Raw genomic sequence first — 20,558 nt, forward strand, 5'->3', positions numbered from 1 at the left:
GACTAAGGAAAATTGGGCAAGGGGCTGCTTTCACACATGTGCTGGGAGTATTCAAGACCTGGATAAAGCACAAGAACATGCACAAAGGCAGCTCTCAGACATGTAATGGGATCTACTTTTTTTCCATTAAACATTTCCACTCCTGAGAAGAATGACGATTAACAGCAGTGGATGTCCTTTAAAAAAATTCTGGCAGGTACTCCTATTCTCCTTCTCCTTCCAGAAACAGAATCCCACTATCCTTGTGTATCCTGCCTCAGCTTAGTTGGGCTCCCCTAGACCTGACCAATCAGAGTACTCCTCCACCCTGTTTCTGGGAGGGGCACATGATTCCCTGAAATTTGTTACATGAATCATGGGAGAAGGAGTCAAAGACTCTTTATTCTTTTGGGATCCTGAGATCAAGAGTTAATATAAGCAGAAGTTTCTTGCAGCAACTCTCTTTGGTCACAAAGAAGGATCTGTCTGATAAAGGGACACACAGAATGAAGGATGGAGAGAGACACCAATGGCGTAAGAGAGGGAACAAGCTTTACCTATCCTATTAGAGTCCCTGGATCCCACCGTGCTTGAAGGTAGGAAAGGATGCTCTTAGACGAAGGAGCTAACACATTCCCGTTTCTGTTTACATTCATCTCAGTTGAGGTTCTGTCAATTTGAAAAGTACCTACTAACATACATACTAAATATCAAGTAAATGATACATGTCCCTGAGTTATTTTCTTATTTTCCAAAGAGGTGCCAGTAGATTTTCGGATGGTCTAACCACCCAAAGTGCACCCTTGTGGCTGAAACATGCTACCACAGTGCTTTCTCTCGACAAATAAAAACGATCAAGAAGAAAGCTATGTGCATGATATTCAGCCTTCAGCCTAGACTATTTCAACACACTTACTGGAAACTTGACTAAAGCAATGAGGTGCTGCTGTGCTCAAAAACCATATTCTTATTTAGCAAGTGCTCCTTACCATGGTTGTGGACACACATCTGAGGCCTTCAGTGTGAAGTTCCAACCTTTCAGTTAGGTGCATAATAACTCTTATAATCTGACTACAGAGTGTGTGTGTGTGTGTGTGTGTAAATAAATATATCTGGGAACATGTCCTACCACTCACCCATTCTCTAGCCCTACTAGGCTATCTGCCATTCCCTAAATGCATCATGAATTGCCATCTGTGTTTTTAATTTAATTGCTGTGCTTTTTCTTTCTGAATATCTCTTCTTTCATTTCCTACCTGGTTAACTCTTTACTGTCCTCAGGATATCACTCAAACACCTCCTCCATGAAGTCTTCACCAATGTTCTCCCATCCTCTTTTACAGCAATTTGGACATATTGCTGATATAGTAACAATCACATTTTATTATACTTAGTGGTCCCCTGCTCTGAACTATAAACTTCCTGAGTGTAGGAACTGATTTTTCCATGTGACACATGTGCCATTGTCACTAAGAAATTATGAGATAGCTGAAGGTCAACAATAAAATTTATAAAAGTAAAGAAAATTTTAAGATAACTATTAACATAAGGGCATTGTTAAATAAGCTGTCATTCATATTTCCATAAATAATATTCAGACATATCAGTGTCAGACATATCATAGAAACACAAAAAAGCATTGATGTCTGAATATTATTTATGGAATATTTATGGAATATTCATATGGAATATTATATAGCCATTATGACAGTTCTGAGACCATTTTAACAGCTAAAAATCCCTTCTGTGTAAAATCAACATTAAAATCTGTATCTGGATACTGTTTAAATTATGAAAAAATGTATATGAGCAAAGATATAAAGGGAATGCCACAAAATTCTATTGTTTTGCCTGATTACATGACAAGTAATTTTTTTAATTCAAGAAAAATGAATCAATGAAAAATGTAAAAAGAAAACTCCAAAGCATTCAGGGTATTACCAATAGGAAGCTCGCTCTGTTTGCAAGTAGCAACATAGCTTCTCAGGCTGGCACAGGCATCAATGAGCTCCTGGGCTCATTAATGAGCTCACGATTGCTGGGCCAGCCCTGGCCTGGTCAAGAAAGTACTTGCTCCAGATATGCAGTGCAGTAATGGTATCTTATAAATCCTTGTGATCTCTTGAAAGCAGGCCCTTATAAAACAGGGACCAGACTAATGCTTGCAGATCCCCAGCACTCAGAATCAATTAGCCACAGGCACAGAAAGGTCAAAACAAGCAAAGTGAGTCATCAGATAACTCACTCATCTCAGTTAGTGATTCTGATGCCAGCCTGGGAGGAGAGGGAAGTTGAAGAGCAGGAAGAGAGGAACACACAAAAAAGAAGATTCAAAATGAAAGACATTTTCCACTTTCATTTGAGAGAATCAGCCGCCCACCTGTTAGTTTCAGTGCTTGACCAACTTAAAACTTCCCCTTCCCCACCACCAGTTTGAAAGTAATTTATGTTAACTTTAAATTTTCATACATTACAAAAGTATACAAAACTGAGTTCAAATCCCTTCATTATTTTTCCAAGTCCAATTTCCAGAAGTAAATGCTATTAAGCTGGTACTAGATCTTGCCAAACCTTTTCTACACATTTGCTAACATTCACAGAAAACAATGTTTTTTTCTCTTTCTAGTCAAAAATGTCTTTGCATGATACTGTATAAGAATCACTCTTTAAAAAAAAATTTACACTGAAACCTGTATAATTTTGTAAACCAGTGTCACCAAAATAAGTTCAATAAAAATAATTTATTGAGGTGAAATTCACATAAAAAATTAACCATTTTTCAAGTGAACAGTTTAGTGGTTTTTATTTGGTACATTCACAATGTTGTGCAACCATCACTTTATCGAGTTCCAAAACATGTCCATCACCCAAAGTCACTCAATCTTTTTAATGGCTGCAGAGTTAGTATCCCACGGTCTGGATGGACCACATGGATTCAAACTCCAACTGAGGTACATTAAGATCGTTTCCAGTGTCTGGCTCTTACAAAAAGTACCTCAGTGAACATCCTTTATGTATTTGTGCTGGCATTTCTGTAAGACAGATTTCTTAAGTAGAATTCTTTGGTTTAAGAAGTATCAACATTTTAACATTTGATATACGCTGCTACAGTGACCTCCAAACAGTCTGTCCCCAGAAAGGTATATGACATGACAGTACAATTCTTCCAGACTCGCATCAGCAGGATATTATTATCAATCTAATAGGAAAAGCAACTATACCTCCTTAATTTCAGTTTGATATTTTGAATGTAAGATTGAGCATATTTTTATGTATTTATTGAAAAATTTCTTAGAGAGTTGGAGATTTTCTTCTCTTGCAGTTTGAGGGGAAAAAAGAGGCGTGAGCTACACCAGGAAAGCTCTATTGCTAAGAATTCTTCATTTTGTGTTTCCTTAGTGATTGCTGGGTTCTAAGGAGGGAGGGATGGGGAATGTCACAGAAGAGCCATTATGTGCCTGTCCAAGCTTAGCACTTCTAATGAGTTCTCTCCAATCCTTACAACCACACTGCAAGGTGGGAATTTATTCCCATTTTATGAGGAAACTGAGGCTCAGGAAGGCTCAGGCACTTGCTCAGGCAGGATCGAAACCAGATGTATTTGGATCCCAAACTCAGCTCTTTCTCCTATGGGCGCCAAGCCTGCTGTCCCATGCATTGTGGGGAGGTTTCTGTGAGATGAGGCCCAGCCTTCTACGGGTTTAAATCTAGTTAAGGAGAGGGAATGCATTTGCTTATTAGTTGTGGTGGTTCTTTGATCCAATCAAATTTCAGATTCACACCTTTAGTTAGACAGGATTAAAATAAACATTTTTGTCTTTTAAAGACTCCACTTAGAAAGGAGAAAAATCTCAAAGAAGAAAGAAAGAATGCTGGTCAGGTGTGCAGTCAGCAGCTGGCTGGCCCTGGGGGTAGCTCACAGTCAGCGAGGCCCCAGCCAATGGGTGGGTTTTCATGATGCCACTGACCACACACCACAACCCACACCCCTGTTGAGTCATTAATAAAACTGGGCACAGTTAGATAGGAGGACTGAAATTTGGAGAGCAACATGCGACTACTGCGAGAGAGAAGCCACGGTCCTTCAGAGATGCTCCCCATCGCCCATCTCCCAGTGCTGTTTTTCTTTTTTTTTACCATGTGCCATCATATCACTTACTGTTTGTTTCTGACATGTCTGTTTCCTCCCAGCAGAAGGCAAGCACTATGAAGGCAAGGATGTCTATCTGTTCTGTTCACTGATGGATTCATCAGCAACTGGAACAGAGTAGGGCCTCAACAATTCTGCCTAATGAATGAGTGGAATACTGTATGTGTTGGGCACTGTGAGGGGAGCTTTAGAGCCCCACTCTACCCACAAGGTAAGGATTCCTACCTGTTTTACAGATGGGGAAACTTGAGGCTCAGAGAGGGTAACACTTTGCTCAAGGTAATGCAGCTAATGAATAGTGCTCTAGAATTTAAACCCAGGTCAACAGTGAACTCAGAATGACACCCATGTCTGGTTTATTTCAGTCCAACTACCCCTCATCCCCTCAATTTTTAACTGATACCCTACCATGCTTCCTCTAGGGTAAGACTCAAGTGTGGTGGGGGGGGGGTGTGCCCAAATAAAGCAGTTTTAGGCTATTTCCTAGTCCATGGCAGGGATTCTCAACCTTGCCACCACTAACATTTTGGACCAGAAAATTCTTTCCTGTGAGGGGCTGTCTTGTGCATTATGGGATGTTCCACAGTATCCTTACCTCAAATTGCCAGATGCTAGTAGTGCCCCACACCAGTTGTGACAACCTAAACATCTCTAGACAGTGCTGAATGTCCAGTGGGGTGAGAAACACTGTCCCATGGTGACCAGGAACGGCTCACCTCAGAGTGAGGGACCCAGTCTTGGGAGGGACTGCATACAAAATAGAAACACATACATAGATAACCTGCACCAGCAGGGGGTGGGTGAGGGGCAGAGGGAAGGAGTGTGAGGGGGCCTGGAATGAAAAATGTTCCAGAATAAATAAGAGTTTCCATGAGGGAATGTGGCATAGCAAATAAGTCAAAAACCCAAAGCTCATAATTACTGGCAGCTAAAATAACAACGGCCGTAATAGGCAAAGATAATGCAGATTTAGGAAATGTGGGCTCATGTTTATGCCTGAGCTGGGTATGTGGAAAAGCTGCTGCAGGTGCAAAGAGGACTGTCTGTCAGGTGGGAAAAAGGGGTCCCCTTACATGTGTCAGAGGAAATGTAAACCCAGCAGGCTAGGCATGATGGAACAGATTTGGTTTGTTAATGCTGCCTGTTCAGCAGGGTGCTCCCTCCTCGCCCTTTTCCAAAAAATACAAGGTCTCTACAGCCAAAGATAACATGTTCCAAAAAAGAGTCCCTGCCGGGGAAATTCTTTATGCTTACCATTGGTATTTTATAACAGATGATTTATCATCGGATGGACCGGGAGTTAGGGTGGGGCTGTAAGAGGAAAACACATTTCTATGTCGCTCCTACACTGGGTTAAACCAAAGTGCACAGTGGCTATGGCTAGGATCAGAAAATGTTCTCCAACAGCACAATGGACGAGCGAGACTCTCATGTAAGGCTTGATTAGAGCAATTAATATAAATGGACAAATAACACTTCCCAGCTGTGTGCTCCCATCACATTTGTCCCTCATGCTAATCCTGGGAGAGGCACTGGGCAGGTTCTTATATTCTGGCCCCTTTTAATGGATGAGAAATCCATGTACCAGAGGATTAGAGCAACTATCACAAGGTAAGTGTTGAAACAGGGACTGAGTCCAGTCTTTTGACTACAAAGCATGGACTTCGGTTAAGGTTACGGGCTTTAGAGTAAAGCATATACGGCTTCCAGTCAACTCAACAGCTGAGGGACCTGGAAAAGTTAATTCCTTTGGGTCTCAGTTTCCTTCAGTATAAAAGGGGTATGGTAATAAGTATCTCACAAAGTTGTAGTGAGGATTAGATAAGAAAATGTATGTCAGGGGCTTGGCCAAGTGCCTGGTACGTGATCAATACGAAATGGGTCTTACCAATCATTATGATTATACCACTGACTGCACCGCCACAATTAGTGCTTATTTATATATTCTTTCTTTCATTAGCAAACAGTAGATGTGTCTCTGAATTACTGGGACCAAACAGCTCCTTGAGGGTCCTTCATTAGGATAAGGAGAAAATCCCAGCATCACAGTTTAGTTGAGAAAAGCAAAAGCTGTGGGAATAGCCTAAAATGACCAACAATAGGGATAGAGTAAATTACAATGCAACCATAAAATTGAACATTATAAAGTTGTTAAACATTCCTTTGAGAAAAACGTAATGATAATGGGGAGATCTCACAGGCAGAGTTAAATGAGAGAAGGAAGATCCCTATTTAAATACAAAATGTTAATAGGTGTCATCCGAATGGGTGAGACTATGGATGATCTTTTTTTCACCTTCATACTTCTCTACATTTATTTCCCAGATTTTCCATAATGAAGAGATATTAACTAAGAAAAAACAAAACCAGCAGACAAAACCAGCAGGACCATGAACACTGAGTTCAAAGTGATGGTATAAACATAAAATCACATATATAGAATCTAGTTCAGATTAATTTACATTAAAAATATGGTAAAAAGGCATCAGATCAATTCACAATCAGTAAATGTCAGACCCCAGAGACTCAGTGCAAGGAGAAACCTTTCTATAGTTGGGAGAGATTCTGAGTAGGTGAATGAGAAGATGAAGAAAATACTTGGTTCAGGTGTGGGGAAAATATTGTGCAATTTGCTTAGTGCAATCCAAAATTAGGAAGCCTTCCAGAGGCTTGGGGCAGCAGCTCAACCTCTTGACTGGGCACCATAAAATGGTTTTTGTACAATAATATTTATGATAAAATATCCCATGAGCTAAAATGGCAATGACTTTCCCTGCCACACAGGGAAACAGGGAAGAAGGATCAGCAGTGAAGTGGAATGACCCAGACTGAAAGTCTGGCCATTATATTTATTTTATTTTTTTATTTATTGATTTTTTTAAAGAGTGGGGGGGGGATAGGAGGAGAGAGAAAGAAGAGAAGGAAAAAGAAACTCTCATTTGTTCTTCCCCTTATTTATGCATTCATTGATGTATTCTTGTATGTGCCCTGACCAGGGATCAAATCTGCAACCTTGGGATATTGGGACAATGCTCTAACCAACTGAGCTACCTAGTCTGCCCATTATTTTTAGATCCTGGCAAACTGCAGGCTTTACTGTGGCCAAACTAACTTTTTGCAAAAGCCTACTGCAGGGTAGGCACCGTGAAAAAGCTACGGAATCCCAGCTCTTGCACTTACTGGTTACATGACTTTGGGAACATTTTTCAATCTTCAGATTTCTCCCCTTAATAAATGGTGATATTACCTTGCATAAAGCACTTTACGTGGAACCTGGCTCATTGTAAATACTCAACTAATGGAGTTGTTATTACTAAATAAAAATTGACAAGTTTTCAATTATAATGGTCAGCAGTTACAATGGTTTAACTACCATTCTAAGAATAGTAAAGATTGGCAGAAAGTCAGGAGTTCCTCTTGACATGGAATACAGGTCATTTCTCAGCTATACCCTTACTTTCCAGATTACAATGCAGTATGGTTTCTGGTTGCTTCCTCCAGCGCGCGCGCACACACACACACACACACACACACACACACACACCCCCAAACTTGTTTCTGTATCTGCCAAATAATTTAGGACAAAAGACTTTTGTTATTGATAGGAATTGTATGGCCTTGGATCAAGGGACTGAGTGTGAGGGCCTTGGAGAAGAAACCCATGGTTTCCAGCTCATGGAAATTAAACAAATATGCCAGGGCCCTCTTCCTACTTATTTTCCATATTTAGATGGCATCAGTCTTCACTCACTCCTTCCTCAAATCTGAAATGCTCTCTCTCCCCTTCATGCTCATCACCTCCAAGCCATTCCAGGCCCAATATGAATCCTTCCACCCTTCCTTCAACCCCTGTTGCCAGGCTATTACTAAGCATCCTCTACTATGTTTATCAATCATATTAATATTTTCAAATCTCACACATTTTTATCTGGTTGCGAAGGTAATATATAAATACAGGGTAGGGCAAAAGTAGGTTTATAGTTGCACATATGGAAAATCATATAATGATTAATAAATAATAATACAAGGATAAACACTGTGTTTCATGTACTCACAACTGTAAACCTACTTTTGCCCCACCCTGTATTTTAAAAATCCATGCATGATAGAAATACATAATGTAAAAAGTACATAATGTAAAAATACATGCATGATAGAAATACATAATGTAAAAAGTAAAGTCAATAGTGTCAGCCTGCTTATTCATTCTCTACTAATTTATAATTCTATGTAATGGGGGAAAAAGGAGGAGAATATAAGAGAAAACAAAAGAAATATAAAAGTCTCTTATAATTGTATTTCCAAGAGATAACTAATTAAAAATATGATGTTTCCAGTTTTTTCTATACATATACTATTATGGGTGTGTATAATTAATTGAGATACAATGGTTCTCAATTTCCTTTTTTTCCTACTTGCTAATGTATCTTAGACAACTTTTACTAAGTAGATTTTACCCTTCTCAAGAGTAGGCACTATCTCCTTTTTTCATACTGACTACCTCCCCAACGGGTCTAGAGAAGAACAAATAACATAGTAGATATAAGGAAAATTAATAGAGAACACTGATATATCACATTTTCTGTTGCATCTGGGCTACATGACATAATTTCTAGATGTGAGGGCTAGAGAATGGAGCAATCAGAGACTGCAGTTACTAGAAATCCTTATTTAGCCATAACAATCCTCCCTGAGGGGATACTAGTTGGGGAGGGGAGTCATTTTCTACTGTGAAGTAGCCCAGTTATATAACATTACTAGGGGGGTACCCACTGTCAGCTCCTGGACAGCGCCTAGGAAGAGTCATGGCCATCTTTTCTAGTTAGAAAAATGATAATAATAGCAACTACCAATTTCTGAGCACATCCTGAGTAATGTGCAAACAGGGCTGTCTAACTCTACAAACACCCACAGGGGCATATTCCCATCTGTTGACCTCCTAAGGACACACTCACAGCATAAGCGCTTTGCTCAAGTTCTCTCTATGTGCATAACCATTATGAATAACTTCTGCTTTTGCTGGGCTGTTTCTGACCATATATGGAGCATGGAGTTAGCTATTTATGATGATATTTTTAAAAAGTAAATAAAAAATTATTTTGCTACAAAAAAAATCTTTGAAAAGTAAGATTTCACAAAGTAAGAATTTCACTTGGCCTGTGTGGAAAAGTTAAGGGGCCCCTAGGAAGAGCCATCTTGTAGAGATGTCACAGCACGGGGAAAAACTGTGTCAAAAGAGAGGGAGATATGTGACTCTGAGTCTAGAATTAGGATGTAAGAACACAGAGAAGCAATTTTGTCCAGGGCACATCACACATCAAGAATGGAGGCCAAACTCTTATGACATCAAATGCTGTTAGTATTCACACCTTTTAACCAGAATTTCATTTCTGGGAATATAATCTAAGAAAAGAAAAGAAATATAGACACACACAAGATCTGTGATCAGGATGTTTAAAGTAGTGTCACCTATAATTGTGGAAAAATGGAGACAACTTAAGTATTCAAGAACAGAAAAATAAATAAACTGGTATGTCCTTTTAATGAAACAGTATGTATACCCATTAAGAATTGGGTCTGTGAAAAATATTTAGTGACATGAAAATATATTCTCATACTATAAGGTTATTTTACACTGTTAAGACAAAAGCAAGTTAAAATAGTGCATATATTATGATTATGATTTTGTTTTTAAAAAACACATATGTAAGTATATAGTAAAATAAAAAATTGCTTGAGTATATGCCAAAATGTTAACAGAAGTTTTTGGTCATGGGGAGATGCAATTACAAATGACCTTTACCCTCTTTTCCTTGCTTCTCTATATTTTTCAATTTTTTAAATGATGTTACATAACTAGAAGAGAAAGGTACTTAAAGAAAAATGGACAAATGCCTTCAAAAATCATTCAATTCAGAGTTATATAATGTTATAAAAATATTCACAGCCTAAATATCCATTAATAGGAGACTGGTTATATAAAATAAATCACACCAACACATTGCAATAATATATACAGTCCATTTAAGCTCATATTTTCCAAGAATAACTGTGATATAATATTTCCCCTAAGCCATAACAAAATTTTCATCCAGCTAAATTACATAGGGAAAATAAAAATGAAAGAGAACAAAACACAACAGGCAAAATGCAAAAAACAATAAACCAACCAACCAAAAAAAAAAAAAACCCAAAAAGCATTAAAAGAAGTAAACATGATTATTTAACTTTAAGGAAAGGTATAATTGCCCCAAGAGGCTGTAACAATGATAAAGAACCTTTATATACCTAACTGCATAGCTTGGAAATATGGGAGGTGAAGATGAACAGAGATGCAAGAGAAACTGATCATCCACAGTCTCCATGGGAGGTTTCATCCAAAAGTGAACAGATTACACAAAGATAAGGCTAGACAGACTAGGAGTAACCACAAATTAGTCTCAGAATGTGTACGTTATGTAGCTATACTGTCTCAGAGTGTGTACATTATGTAGTTATACCAGAATAACAGTGGAAGGAAATTATTAAAACATTAACAGGGGTTATTTTAGAGCAGAAGGCTATATATGTTCTTTACTCTTTCTCCTTTCCTGTATTTTTCCATAATGAACATATACTTTTATGATGGAAAAAAAATAAAGTTCATGTTCAAAGAGGAGGCAGGGCTCAATCACAGTGTGATGAACACAGCATTCCACAGCAAGCACTGGACTCACATGAGTCCGCCAGGCGTGCACAGCTGTGGCAGGGAGGTGACTGGCCAACGGGCGGAAGCGAGCTTGCCTTCCTCACTCTACAAGAGGAGCGTGTGCAGATCCCTCTTTGAGCTGGGCCGGATTTTCCTCCCAGGCAGGCTAGCAAGAGGATTTATAGGCCCAGAGGGATCCAGACATCTGTGCTCCATCTACCAGCAGTACTAACCTCCCTGGTCAGAAGCAGACGGAGCACCATGGAGTCGGCTGTCCCTCTCTGACTTCCACAAATGCTGCCTTTGTGCTGAGGCCTGAGCCCCCAGTCCATATGGGGCACAGGGGAGGCAAAAGAGAACAAGTCCTGCAGTGTCCTGATGATCTGCTGCAAGCACCACTCCATTTGTGACTGGGTTTTTAACATTTTTGAAGAGGCTGCCATCCCCCATGCTCTCCCATTATCCTCCTGAGGAGCCAGAGGAAGGATGACTAAGTGCTCCATTATTGATTAAAGCATCACGTTTAGGGATTTGGACCTCAGTCATCTCTTCTCCTATAATAAAAGGCGTCCAACCTGAGAGACCGAACTGGATATCTAAAGGGAAAATTATGACTCTAAGGTGCCAGGAACCAGGGATGGGGGTACCGCAGGAGAGAACCAAGCTGCTCAGTCACAGCCTTAAGTTGTTTTCAGAAGTATAAAAAGTATAAATATATACACATTTGGATAAGAAATGAATGCTGAGAGGCATGGTGTGGCCCCTGCAGTCCTTGTTCTCTGTTCCTCTCTTTTTATCTTCCTCTTACCCTCCCTGCTCCTCTGGCTACATCAGCATCCTATCCCACTCTAGCTGGTGTGGGAAGCAATCAAATGATGAGATTATTATTGAGATGCTGGGATTGGAAGTAATTCTGCAGAACTTGCACTGCATGCAGCAAAGTGACTATTGGAAGTATTTGGGAGAATGGCTTTCTTCATGTTTTGCCAATCACCCTGCAAACAGGGTTGTCTAACTGTACAAACACACACAGGGGCATATTTCCATCTGTTGACCTCCCAAAGACACACTGACAACATAAGCACATTGCTCAAGTTCTCTCTACGTGCATAACCATTATGAATAACTGTTCTGCTTCTGCTCGGTTGTTTCTGACCATAAAGGGAACATGGAGTTACCTATTTATTATGATATTTTAAAACAGTAAATAAAAAATTATTTTGCTACAAAAAAACTTTGAGGTTTTAAAAACTAATCTCCACATGTCAGCTCCCTCCCTCAGGTCTGGTTTTCTCATCCTTGCTTGGCCTAAGTCTGTTGGATTTCAGACATGGCTCGATTTCTTTCTGCCCCAGCTCTCTAGGTCATTGCAAATTTTCAAGGTGATCAAATATTTCATGCAGCAGTGTTCCCTGTGTAGGATCTCTGTAGGGCAGAAACAGGAGAAAAGAAATAAAGGTTGTCTGGGAAGCCAAAGGAAAGATTTTGAAGGTATGACAATGGGGACATTTTATAGGTAACAGTTGGTTGGCTACTAAGGTCTAGCTCATTACTGCCCTGTGGAGACAGAGGCCCAGCACCGCTAGGGCTTCTACTTCCTCAGGAGAAGTCAGAAGTCCAGATTCTTACATAGACTGTTTTGATTTTTAAATGTTAGCTCAAAACACTGTGCAGCCAAACAAAACACAATTTGAGGGCCCAATGTAGCCATGAAGGTGCCAGAAAGCAACTCGATATAGAATGTGCAATATGAGGGCATGAAATAGAGCTTGGTGCATAATGAGGGCCCACTCAATGCTTGTGGGATGAGTGAGGCCCTTCCTAGGGCAGAGGGTGTACTGTGCTAGCAGAGATTATGGCAAGAGATGGCTGGCAACACAGAGGTCTCAAAATCAAGGTGGGAAATAACTACAGAGTAAATGATCTGAGCTACAGCTACAGCCACTGGGATGGAAAGGAAAGGGTGAAATAGCAGTAGACAAGCTAAAGAATTTTCAAAAAGCAGAACTCAGCGAAAGACCAGATGTGCAGGACTAGGGCGGTGATGAATCTTCCAGGGGAAGTAAGCAATGAACTTGGCCAGAGGGCTGAGGGATGGTCACGGGGGAGAGAAGGTAAACACATTTTTCTCCACTAGCTTCAAAGCCCTTCATCTGGCTCCCCTAGACAACCTTATTTTTTTTTTCCTGTGTTCTCTCACAAAGGTGATCAGGGACTATCCAGGGCCCCAGAGGCCCAAGCACTGAGAGAAACAGAGCCAAACGTATAGCTAATTATGTGAGGAGGTATTCATTCAGGAGAAGCTGTTAGCAGAGTTAACAGAGGAATGGGCACAGCAGGGCATAAGCACCGGATAGGGACGGCATCTACAGGAAAGTGGCGTGGTGAGAACAGCTTGTGCTAAGCAGAGTCACAGCACATTGGCTGAACAGTGTGGAAGCAACAGCAGGAGGGGATTAAGTAGACTCAAACAGTTCTCAAGTCATGGATTGTCATAGCATGGGACAAGCCTTGGGTTCCAATCCACAATTTTCTTAATGAATCACGAAGTCAGGATAAAAATACTACAAAGAAAAGTATTCAGAACAAGTGAGAAATGGCAGACTCCGGTCTACTTCTCAGCTAAACAAGGTGAGCCTTTTCACGGCATGACTTTTGTGGGCTCTCTACAAGACTTATATGAGTATCAAATTGGGTGCATGGCCTTAGACAAATTTCAATAAGAACAAGGACAACTGCCACCACTTGTTAACCAAAGGATCATTACAGGACATAATATTTACTAGTTAGCTAACTAATTAGTAAATTAGTAATTGCTAACTGAGGCCCAAGGCACTATACTAAGCCCTTTAAATGCACTATCTTGTTAATCTTCACACTGATTCTATAAGGGAGCTGGTGGCACCACCCCCAGTTTACCCATTAGGAATAAAAGCAAGACCTAAAGATGTTAAGGCATCTGCCCAAGGTGACAGAGTCTTTGAGTGACAGAGCCTAGGTCAGAACTGAGATACTTGATTTCCAGGGCCCCTGTTCTAAGCCAAAGGTCAGCAAACATTTTCTGCAAAACACCAGAAAGCAAATATTTTTGGCCTTGTAGGCAATATGGTCTCTGTCACAACTGCTTGACTCTGTCATCTAGTGCAAAAGCAGCCACAGAAAACAGAAACATTTGGGCATTCCTGTGTTCCAATAAAACTTTATTTATGGACACTGAAATTTGAATTTCATACAGTTTTCATGTGCCATGAAATATCATTCCTCTTTGGCTTTTTTCCAGCTATTCAAAAAAGTAAAAACCATTCCTGGCTTGCGGGCCATAAAAAGAGAGAAGGTGGGCTGAATTTTTTTCCATTTGCTATAATTTGCAGATCCTGACCTAACCCATGAGGCCCTCTTGCCCTCCGGCTCACATGATATGCTGGTTTCCTTAAAAAGGCCCATAGATACTTTAGGACAAAACCTTCGAGAGCAGATCCGATTGGGGCACGTACGACTTGGAAATACAATTGTGAGAAAAGACTGGACAGAGATGACTCCTCGAGTCACCCCTCTCTCAAAGGACATCACCTAACCCCCATTGACAAATTGAAAATACCTCTTTCTTCCTTTTAGTCCCCTCCCTTGCTCCTTTCTATTGAAATAAACTGTGATTCAGGTCGATCTGAAACCAGGGAACATTCTTGGTAAGACAGAAAATGCCCCTCCTTCACAACATGTTTTTTGGCAAACATGAACCCACTGTGCCCTTCTTACCTGTAGAGTTTGACTGAAGCGCTTTAATGGTGTAGCCTTCACAGGTGGGATGAGGTTTGCTAGTGATGTGACCCTGGAAAGGGGTTTGACCCGTTTATTACTAGGCTCCTGTAGGATTAAAAAAAAAAGGCAAATGTCAAGGTCAGCTACAAAGAAAACATAGCTACACCACAAAGTCTTGTCCCACTCCATGAGCTGCTGGCTGCACACTGATCTATGAAGTGTAACCATCTCATTTTCATATGAAGGTGCCTATTTCATTCCAGCTGTACGGAGATGACCTGGCTTGGGAGCCAGGGAAGGAGAAATGACAGGGAGATGTCAACAGAAACAGCCTCTGAGTGGACAGCAAGTGGGCCCAGATCTGCTCCCTACTCTCACTCTCTACATCTGCCAGCTTTTAACTTGGAAGCTTCCACTCAGTAAAATCATTCCTCTCAACCCCTCCTGTAGAGAAAAGCTGCCTCAGGTTTCCCATTCAATGACCTTGTCAGGCATCTGTCTTTGATGTATTCTGGTTTCTTGTTCTGAAAAACCTTTTCTCCATCTTGTCTAAAAGCATCAAATTTATTTTCTAAAGTACAAAGAATCTTTTAGTTAACTAATTTTAAAAAAATTGTAAAGATGTCCTTCTGTTACTGGGCACTTAAGAAATCATTTTTACATCTTCAGTATATTTGAAATGTGCACTTTAATACTTATAAAGAACAACCAGACAGCAAAAGAAAATGCACCAAGAGAAAACCCTACCTGGGTATTGGTTTTTATACCACATATAGCCACAAGTTTTGAAAATCACCTCCACATGAAACATTTGCAAAACTGCAAGTCTCCCCAAACCAAGCTGATGGATGAGAGGGAGCCTATCCATTCCAGTGACTTCGCATACGAGAATTACATAAATAAAACAACAGGCTGGAAGACAGAGATGACAGACAAAACATCTTACAAGGACAAAGAGAACAGTTACCCTTGTCTTCCTAAGCTCCATTCGACCTGCAGTAGATGCTGGACAGCACATGAAGACACCAAATTTTAATGGAAAAAGCCAAACGTAATGTGAAAAAAATTGTGGTGAACCTCAATCATTTCCAGAGGGATTCTCAAGATGCTCATCTTTCTTTTTCAGCCATTGCTCTCTTTCAAAGTTTCAAGGATTAAGCCAGAACTGCAGATTCTCCAGGATATCCCTGCAAGGTGTTTTGAACATAGTAGGTGCTTGGGAAAATTTTGCCTGGTTTTGGAATTCTGCCAACAAACTCTCATGTCATTTTATGCCCTTGCCAGCCTCAGAAATCAGAAGCCTTCTTTGAAACACACCCAATTTTCCTGGCATTTAAATAGAAAAATTAAAAGACTAAAAGGAAAGTGCAAAAACAATCCCACAATGTGGCCAGGAGTGACTTCACACAAAGCAGTAAAATACTTTTCCAAGACAGAGAATAAATCCAGGCTGCCGGTTACCTCTCTAGCATCCTGGCTTGCTGAGTTGAACAGATATCAGGAAACTCTCTAAATATTGGGAAGGCTCAGTTCCAAAATGCAAAAGATGAATCTCTCAACATGAGAGACATCACATTCTAATTTTTGAAGTATTTGAGAGAAAGATCCAATAGCCCAGCTGCTTCCTCCAGGTGATGGTGCCCTTCAGGATGCTCTCTGTTCAATTCCTGGCTCCTGAGCATCTGTTCCCAGAGGAGGACTTTAAAAATATGTTTTACGTCAGAGTTGCATCACTGGCATAATGAATCCACACACACACACACACACACACACACACACACACACACACACGTGTGTGCACACACTCTTCAGCGTCCCCTGAATTTCTCTAAATGGCTCCTGCCTTGGACCGGAAATGCCAGTGTTGTGATATCACCACTTTTGGTGGCATGAACTGCACTGCAGCAAGTGACAGGGGAGATTCCTTGAGAGGGGCAGGCAGGACTTGGTCTCAAATAATCCTGCATGCACCTCATGCCCGGAAACTCCTGGGTCTCTGTATCTTTAATGATTAAAGCCGATGGGTCACAGAGTCTGTATCAGAATGGGGAGATTGAAAGGCAAATGCCAACTGAGTTCTTTTGCTTTAAAATGGGGGCAGGGAACACTGCACACTTGGCAGGATAGGAGAAGATTCAGCTCTGTTCCACCTGCTATGTCATCTTTTCTAAGGTTCTGCTGACTTTGCTTTCCATTTTACATGACCCAGGCAGATGGGCGTTTTCTGCACAGCCACAAAATGTATATGCATGATGCAAATGCCAGCTCCCCTGCAGGTTGTGCAGTTTGTGCAGTGTTGCTACATGACATTGTCATTGAAACTGCTTTCCTAAGGCACTGACCAGTAAACAGCAGGCTGCTCTCTGGCAATCTGACATTCCCAAGTAACAATTGAGCTAGAAACTATTGTTGTGTGATTTAGTGCTGTGATCCCACAAACTGGGCAGGTGCAGTTTCAAAACCAGAACATTTACAGGTTACTGGATCTATGAAGGAGGTTTTATGCCTGACCCACATGAGTGAAGTATGGATTATGGTGTTCTCATTGAGGGTTTCAGTGAGAATATAAGATTAAAAAAAAAATCTTGGCATAATTTGATTTTTCTTTTCCATTTACTCAGTATGTCTCCAGCTACATTTTACTGCTGTCTAAAAAGAACCCTCAGGGAGAATGTTTCCAGATTCTAGTTAAATAGCTCTACTCAGAACTAGCAAATGCAGTACCAGGGTTGCTTCCAGGCTTTACAGAGAGATGACAGAATACAACCTGCAGAGGCTTCCTAGTCCAACAACTCAGCTGCCAGACCAAGCTGGGCAAGGTCAATGCCAAACCCAGGAACAAGGTGTCCTGTTTCAAGTGCAGACATAACCCCCATGGTGCAATTTTAAGACAGAACAGAAGGACATCTCACTAAAGCTTAAAAAAAAAAGAAGAAGAAGAAGTAAAAGGCATTGCAAGTTTTGTATAGGTAGCATTTTCTGAATAACATCAGTTCTGTTGCATTTTCTCTAGAACTTACAGAGTTTTTGTTTTTCTTGTCTTATTTTGCTGGCTAGGACCCCCTGTATATTGTTGATTACAAGCTGAGATATTGGGTACACTAGTCTAATTTCTGAATCTAAAGTATGATGATTTCATCCTTAAGTATTATGTTTCTTGAGGGTATGGACAAGACACCCTTTTTCAAGTAGAGTTCCCTTTTACGTTAAGTTTGCTTTGAATTTTTATCATGAATCAGTATTAACTTTTATCCAATGTTTTTTATTCATCTTTTCAGAGGATAAGGAAGGGAGAAAACAAGGGAAGAAAAAAAAGAAGGGAGAGGTAGGAGGAAAGGGAGAATTAAGAAAGGCATGGAGGTCATAGTTTTTCATTAAAAAATTGATCCAGAATTTAAAATATCCCTTGTGTTTGAATTACAAAGGGGAATAAAGCACTCCATGCAATTTCATTTTTAATGTAGGCTTTAATTTAATAGATTTTAGTACTCCTTCCCTAGGGGATATAATAATTTTTATCTTTTCCTCATTCTTTCCCTCAAGAGATAAAAACCAAGGCAGATTAAACACAATGTAAGAAAATGCCTATTAGAGCAATATGATCTAGCACAATTTTAAAAATTTTTTAAAAAATTTTTAATCTTCACCCGAGGATATATTTATTGGTTTTAGAGACAAAGGAAAGGGTGTGGGGGGGGGGGAGAGACAGAGAAAGAGAGAAAGAGAAACACTGATGTGCGAGAAAAACATAGATCTGTTTCCTCCCACACAGGTCATGACAGGGGATTGAACCACAACCTAGCTATGTGCCCTCACTGGGAATCGAACTCTCAACATTATGGTGTATGGGAGGATGCTCCAAACAACTGATACAAACAGCCAGGGTTATCACAATTTTTTATTCCCTCAAAAATTGTTCCCTTCTAATAGGCATGACATCAGGAAACTTTTACTCATTCTTCCTGTTCTACATTTTTGCCTCCAAAGTGGGGTTGGGAGCAGTAGGAGGGCCTTCCATACTGTCTGTAGCTGCCCTGAGACACCCTTCACTGAGCCATAAACACAGCCCTGGGGGGCCAGAAAAACAGCAATAGGTGCAGGACTTAAGACTGCTCCTACTGCAAGACAGCACTGCTCTTGGCTGCTCTACACCTGGCCAGGAGCAAGGGAGAGGAGAATCAACTGTGCCAGCAGATGCTTTTGCCCATGAGTTGCTGGAGTCATAAAAAATGTCTTTCCAATGCTTGGAAATATCAGGGAAGTGTTACGCAGGGCTCCATCTGCAGAACAGGAGGTATGTTGGGAACTGCACACCCAAGGATCAAGTTTCACCCACCCAGTAACCCTCTAGAATGCTTTCATAATCTTCATGTTAAAAAGGAAGTTACAATCACAGAGTGATTGAGAAGCTCTAGCATTATTAAATAATAATAAGCTAACATTTGTTGTTAGGATTCAGCACTTTACAGATTATTTACTAAGTTATTCCTCCAAACAGGCCTGCAAGGCAGCTACTATTATAATCCTCATTTAAAAGATGCGGAAGCTGAGGCATGAAGCAAGCAGCTTGCTTAAAGTCACTCAGCTCAACAGGTAGCCAGAATTTAAATCTATGCAGCTGGATCCAGAGCCCATGCCCTACACCAGAGCTTGGCTAACTTTTTCTGTAAGGGGCCAGATGATATATACTTCAGGCTTCATGGACCATCCGGCCCCTGTCAGGCCTACTCATCTCTACCATCAGCTATGAACAGTAGGTAAATAAATTAGTGTGGTTATGTCCCATTAATCCATTATCTGTAGACACCAAAATTCAAATTTCACATAGTCTTCACATGTCACAAAATATTCTTTTGCTTTTTTTCAATCATTAAAAAAACTATAGAAACCATTTTCAGCTTGAGGGCTGAAGGAAGTGGGCCATATTTACTATATTACTGATGCCACCAGAGGAATCATGTCCTGTGTCAGGCAGGGTCTTCATCCTCAGCTTTCTACTGTGATGCACCCAAAGCAGACACTCCCAGCGCAACATCCTTCCAAAAGCACACTTAGACAGCCTTCAGCTCCAGCAGAGAGCACAGGCTCGACTTGCATCTTCTCCCTAGCACCTTGGGTTTAGACATGCCAGGTCCTCCCCTTGGTGGGCAGGGAATGTATCTGACTTACCTTTTATGTGAGTAAACCTATCTTACTTAATTTTATTTTCTTGACTTCCAAACAAATCAGCCCAAATAAAACACAAACTTTCCTTGATTATTAATATACATTTAAAGGACATAAAAATTATGATATCTGGGATCTGCTTCAAAGTACGTTGAGGTTGGAGAAAAGGGATGTGCAGGAAAAAGGACTGATCACAAGTAGATAATTGTCAAAGCAGGGGCCCAGACGCAGGGGACTCAGTGCATGGTTCTATCTGTTGCACGTGGTCAAATTCTCCATAATAAAAAGTTTTATTTTATTGAACAGAAAACCATTTTTGCAAATGTACCAGTGAATGCTGAACTGGAATAAACAGGTGCAATCTGAGATTTTTACATTAGTTGTTAACGAGGGCCTAGTAAGAAAGGATACTAAAGACACAGACACTGGATGTAATTAGAGAAAACCTGGCAAAATGAAAAAAACAAACCAACCAACAAATACCTCACTACTGAAGTTCAATAATTCTCAATATAGACAAAATAGGGAAAGGTCCACGTAGCTGGAAGATCAAAAGCTGGGAGAGTCACCTCAAAAAATGTAAACTTAAAGATAGGCATCCCCATGGAGAGGTACCACCAACTCAGCCGCCAGACTCCCTGTTTTAGTCTATTGACTGGTTTGGGTTTTGTTTTTTTTAATTTGCTCTCACTAAGTCACAGCAGGCTGCTAATCACTGAACTTCACAGCATAAAACAATTTGGTGGAGTTCAACTCTGGTTTATTTTAAAAACAATACAGAGGAAACAGGGGCCATTCAAGATTGTACTGCACATG

The 20,558-nt window shown here is 40.4% G+C and overlaps 1 protein-coding gene across 2 annotated transcripts in view; it reads right to left on the bottom strand.

The window, feature by feature from the left end:
• ARHGEF3 (Rho guanine nucleotide exchange factor 3) overlaps positions 1-20,558 on the bottom strand; it is a 315,180-nt gene that overhangs the window by 25,932 nt on the left and 268,690 nt on the right. For both annotated transcript variants that reach the window (XM_054595578.1, XM_054595579.1), the window contains one exon: positions 14,574-14,681. In XM_054595578.1, the coding sequence (XP_054451553.1) occupies positions 14,574-14,681 (108 nt within the window). The remainder of the gene's footprint in view (positions 1-14,573; positions 14,682-20,558) is intronic.

This window comes from Pteronotus mesoamericanus, unplaced genomic scaffold (assembly GCF_021234165.1).
Source record: "Pteronotus mesoamericanus isolate MK-2021 breed Mesoamerican mustached bat unplaced genomic scaffold, CSHL_Meso_final scaffold_54, whole genome shotgun sequence".
Lineage (NCBI taxonomy): Eukaryota > Metazoa > Chordata > Mammalia > Chiroptera > Mormoopidae > Pteronotus > Pteronotus mesoamericanus.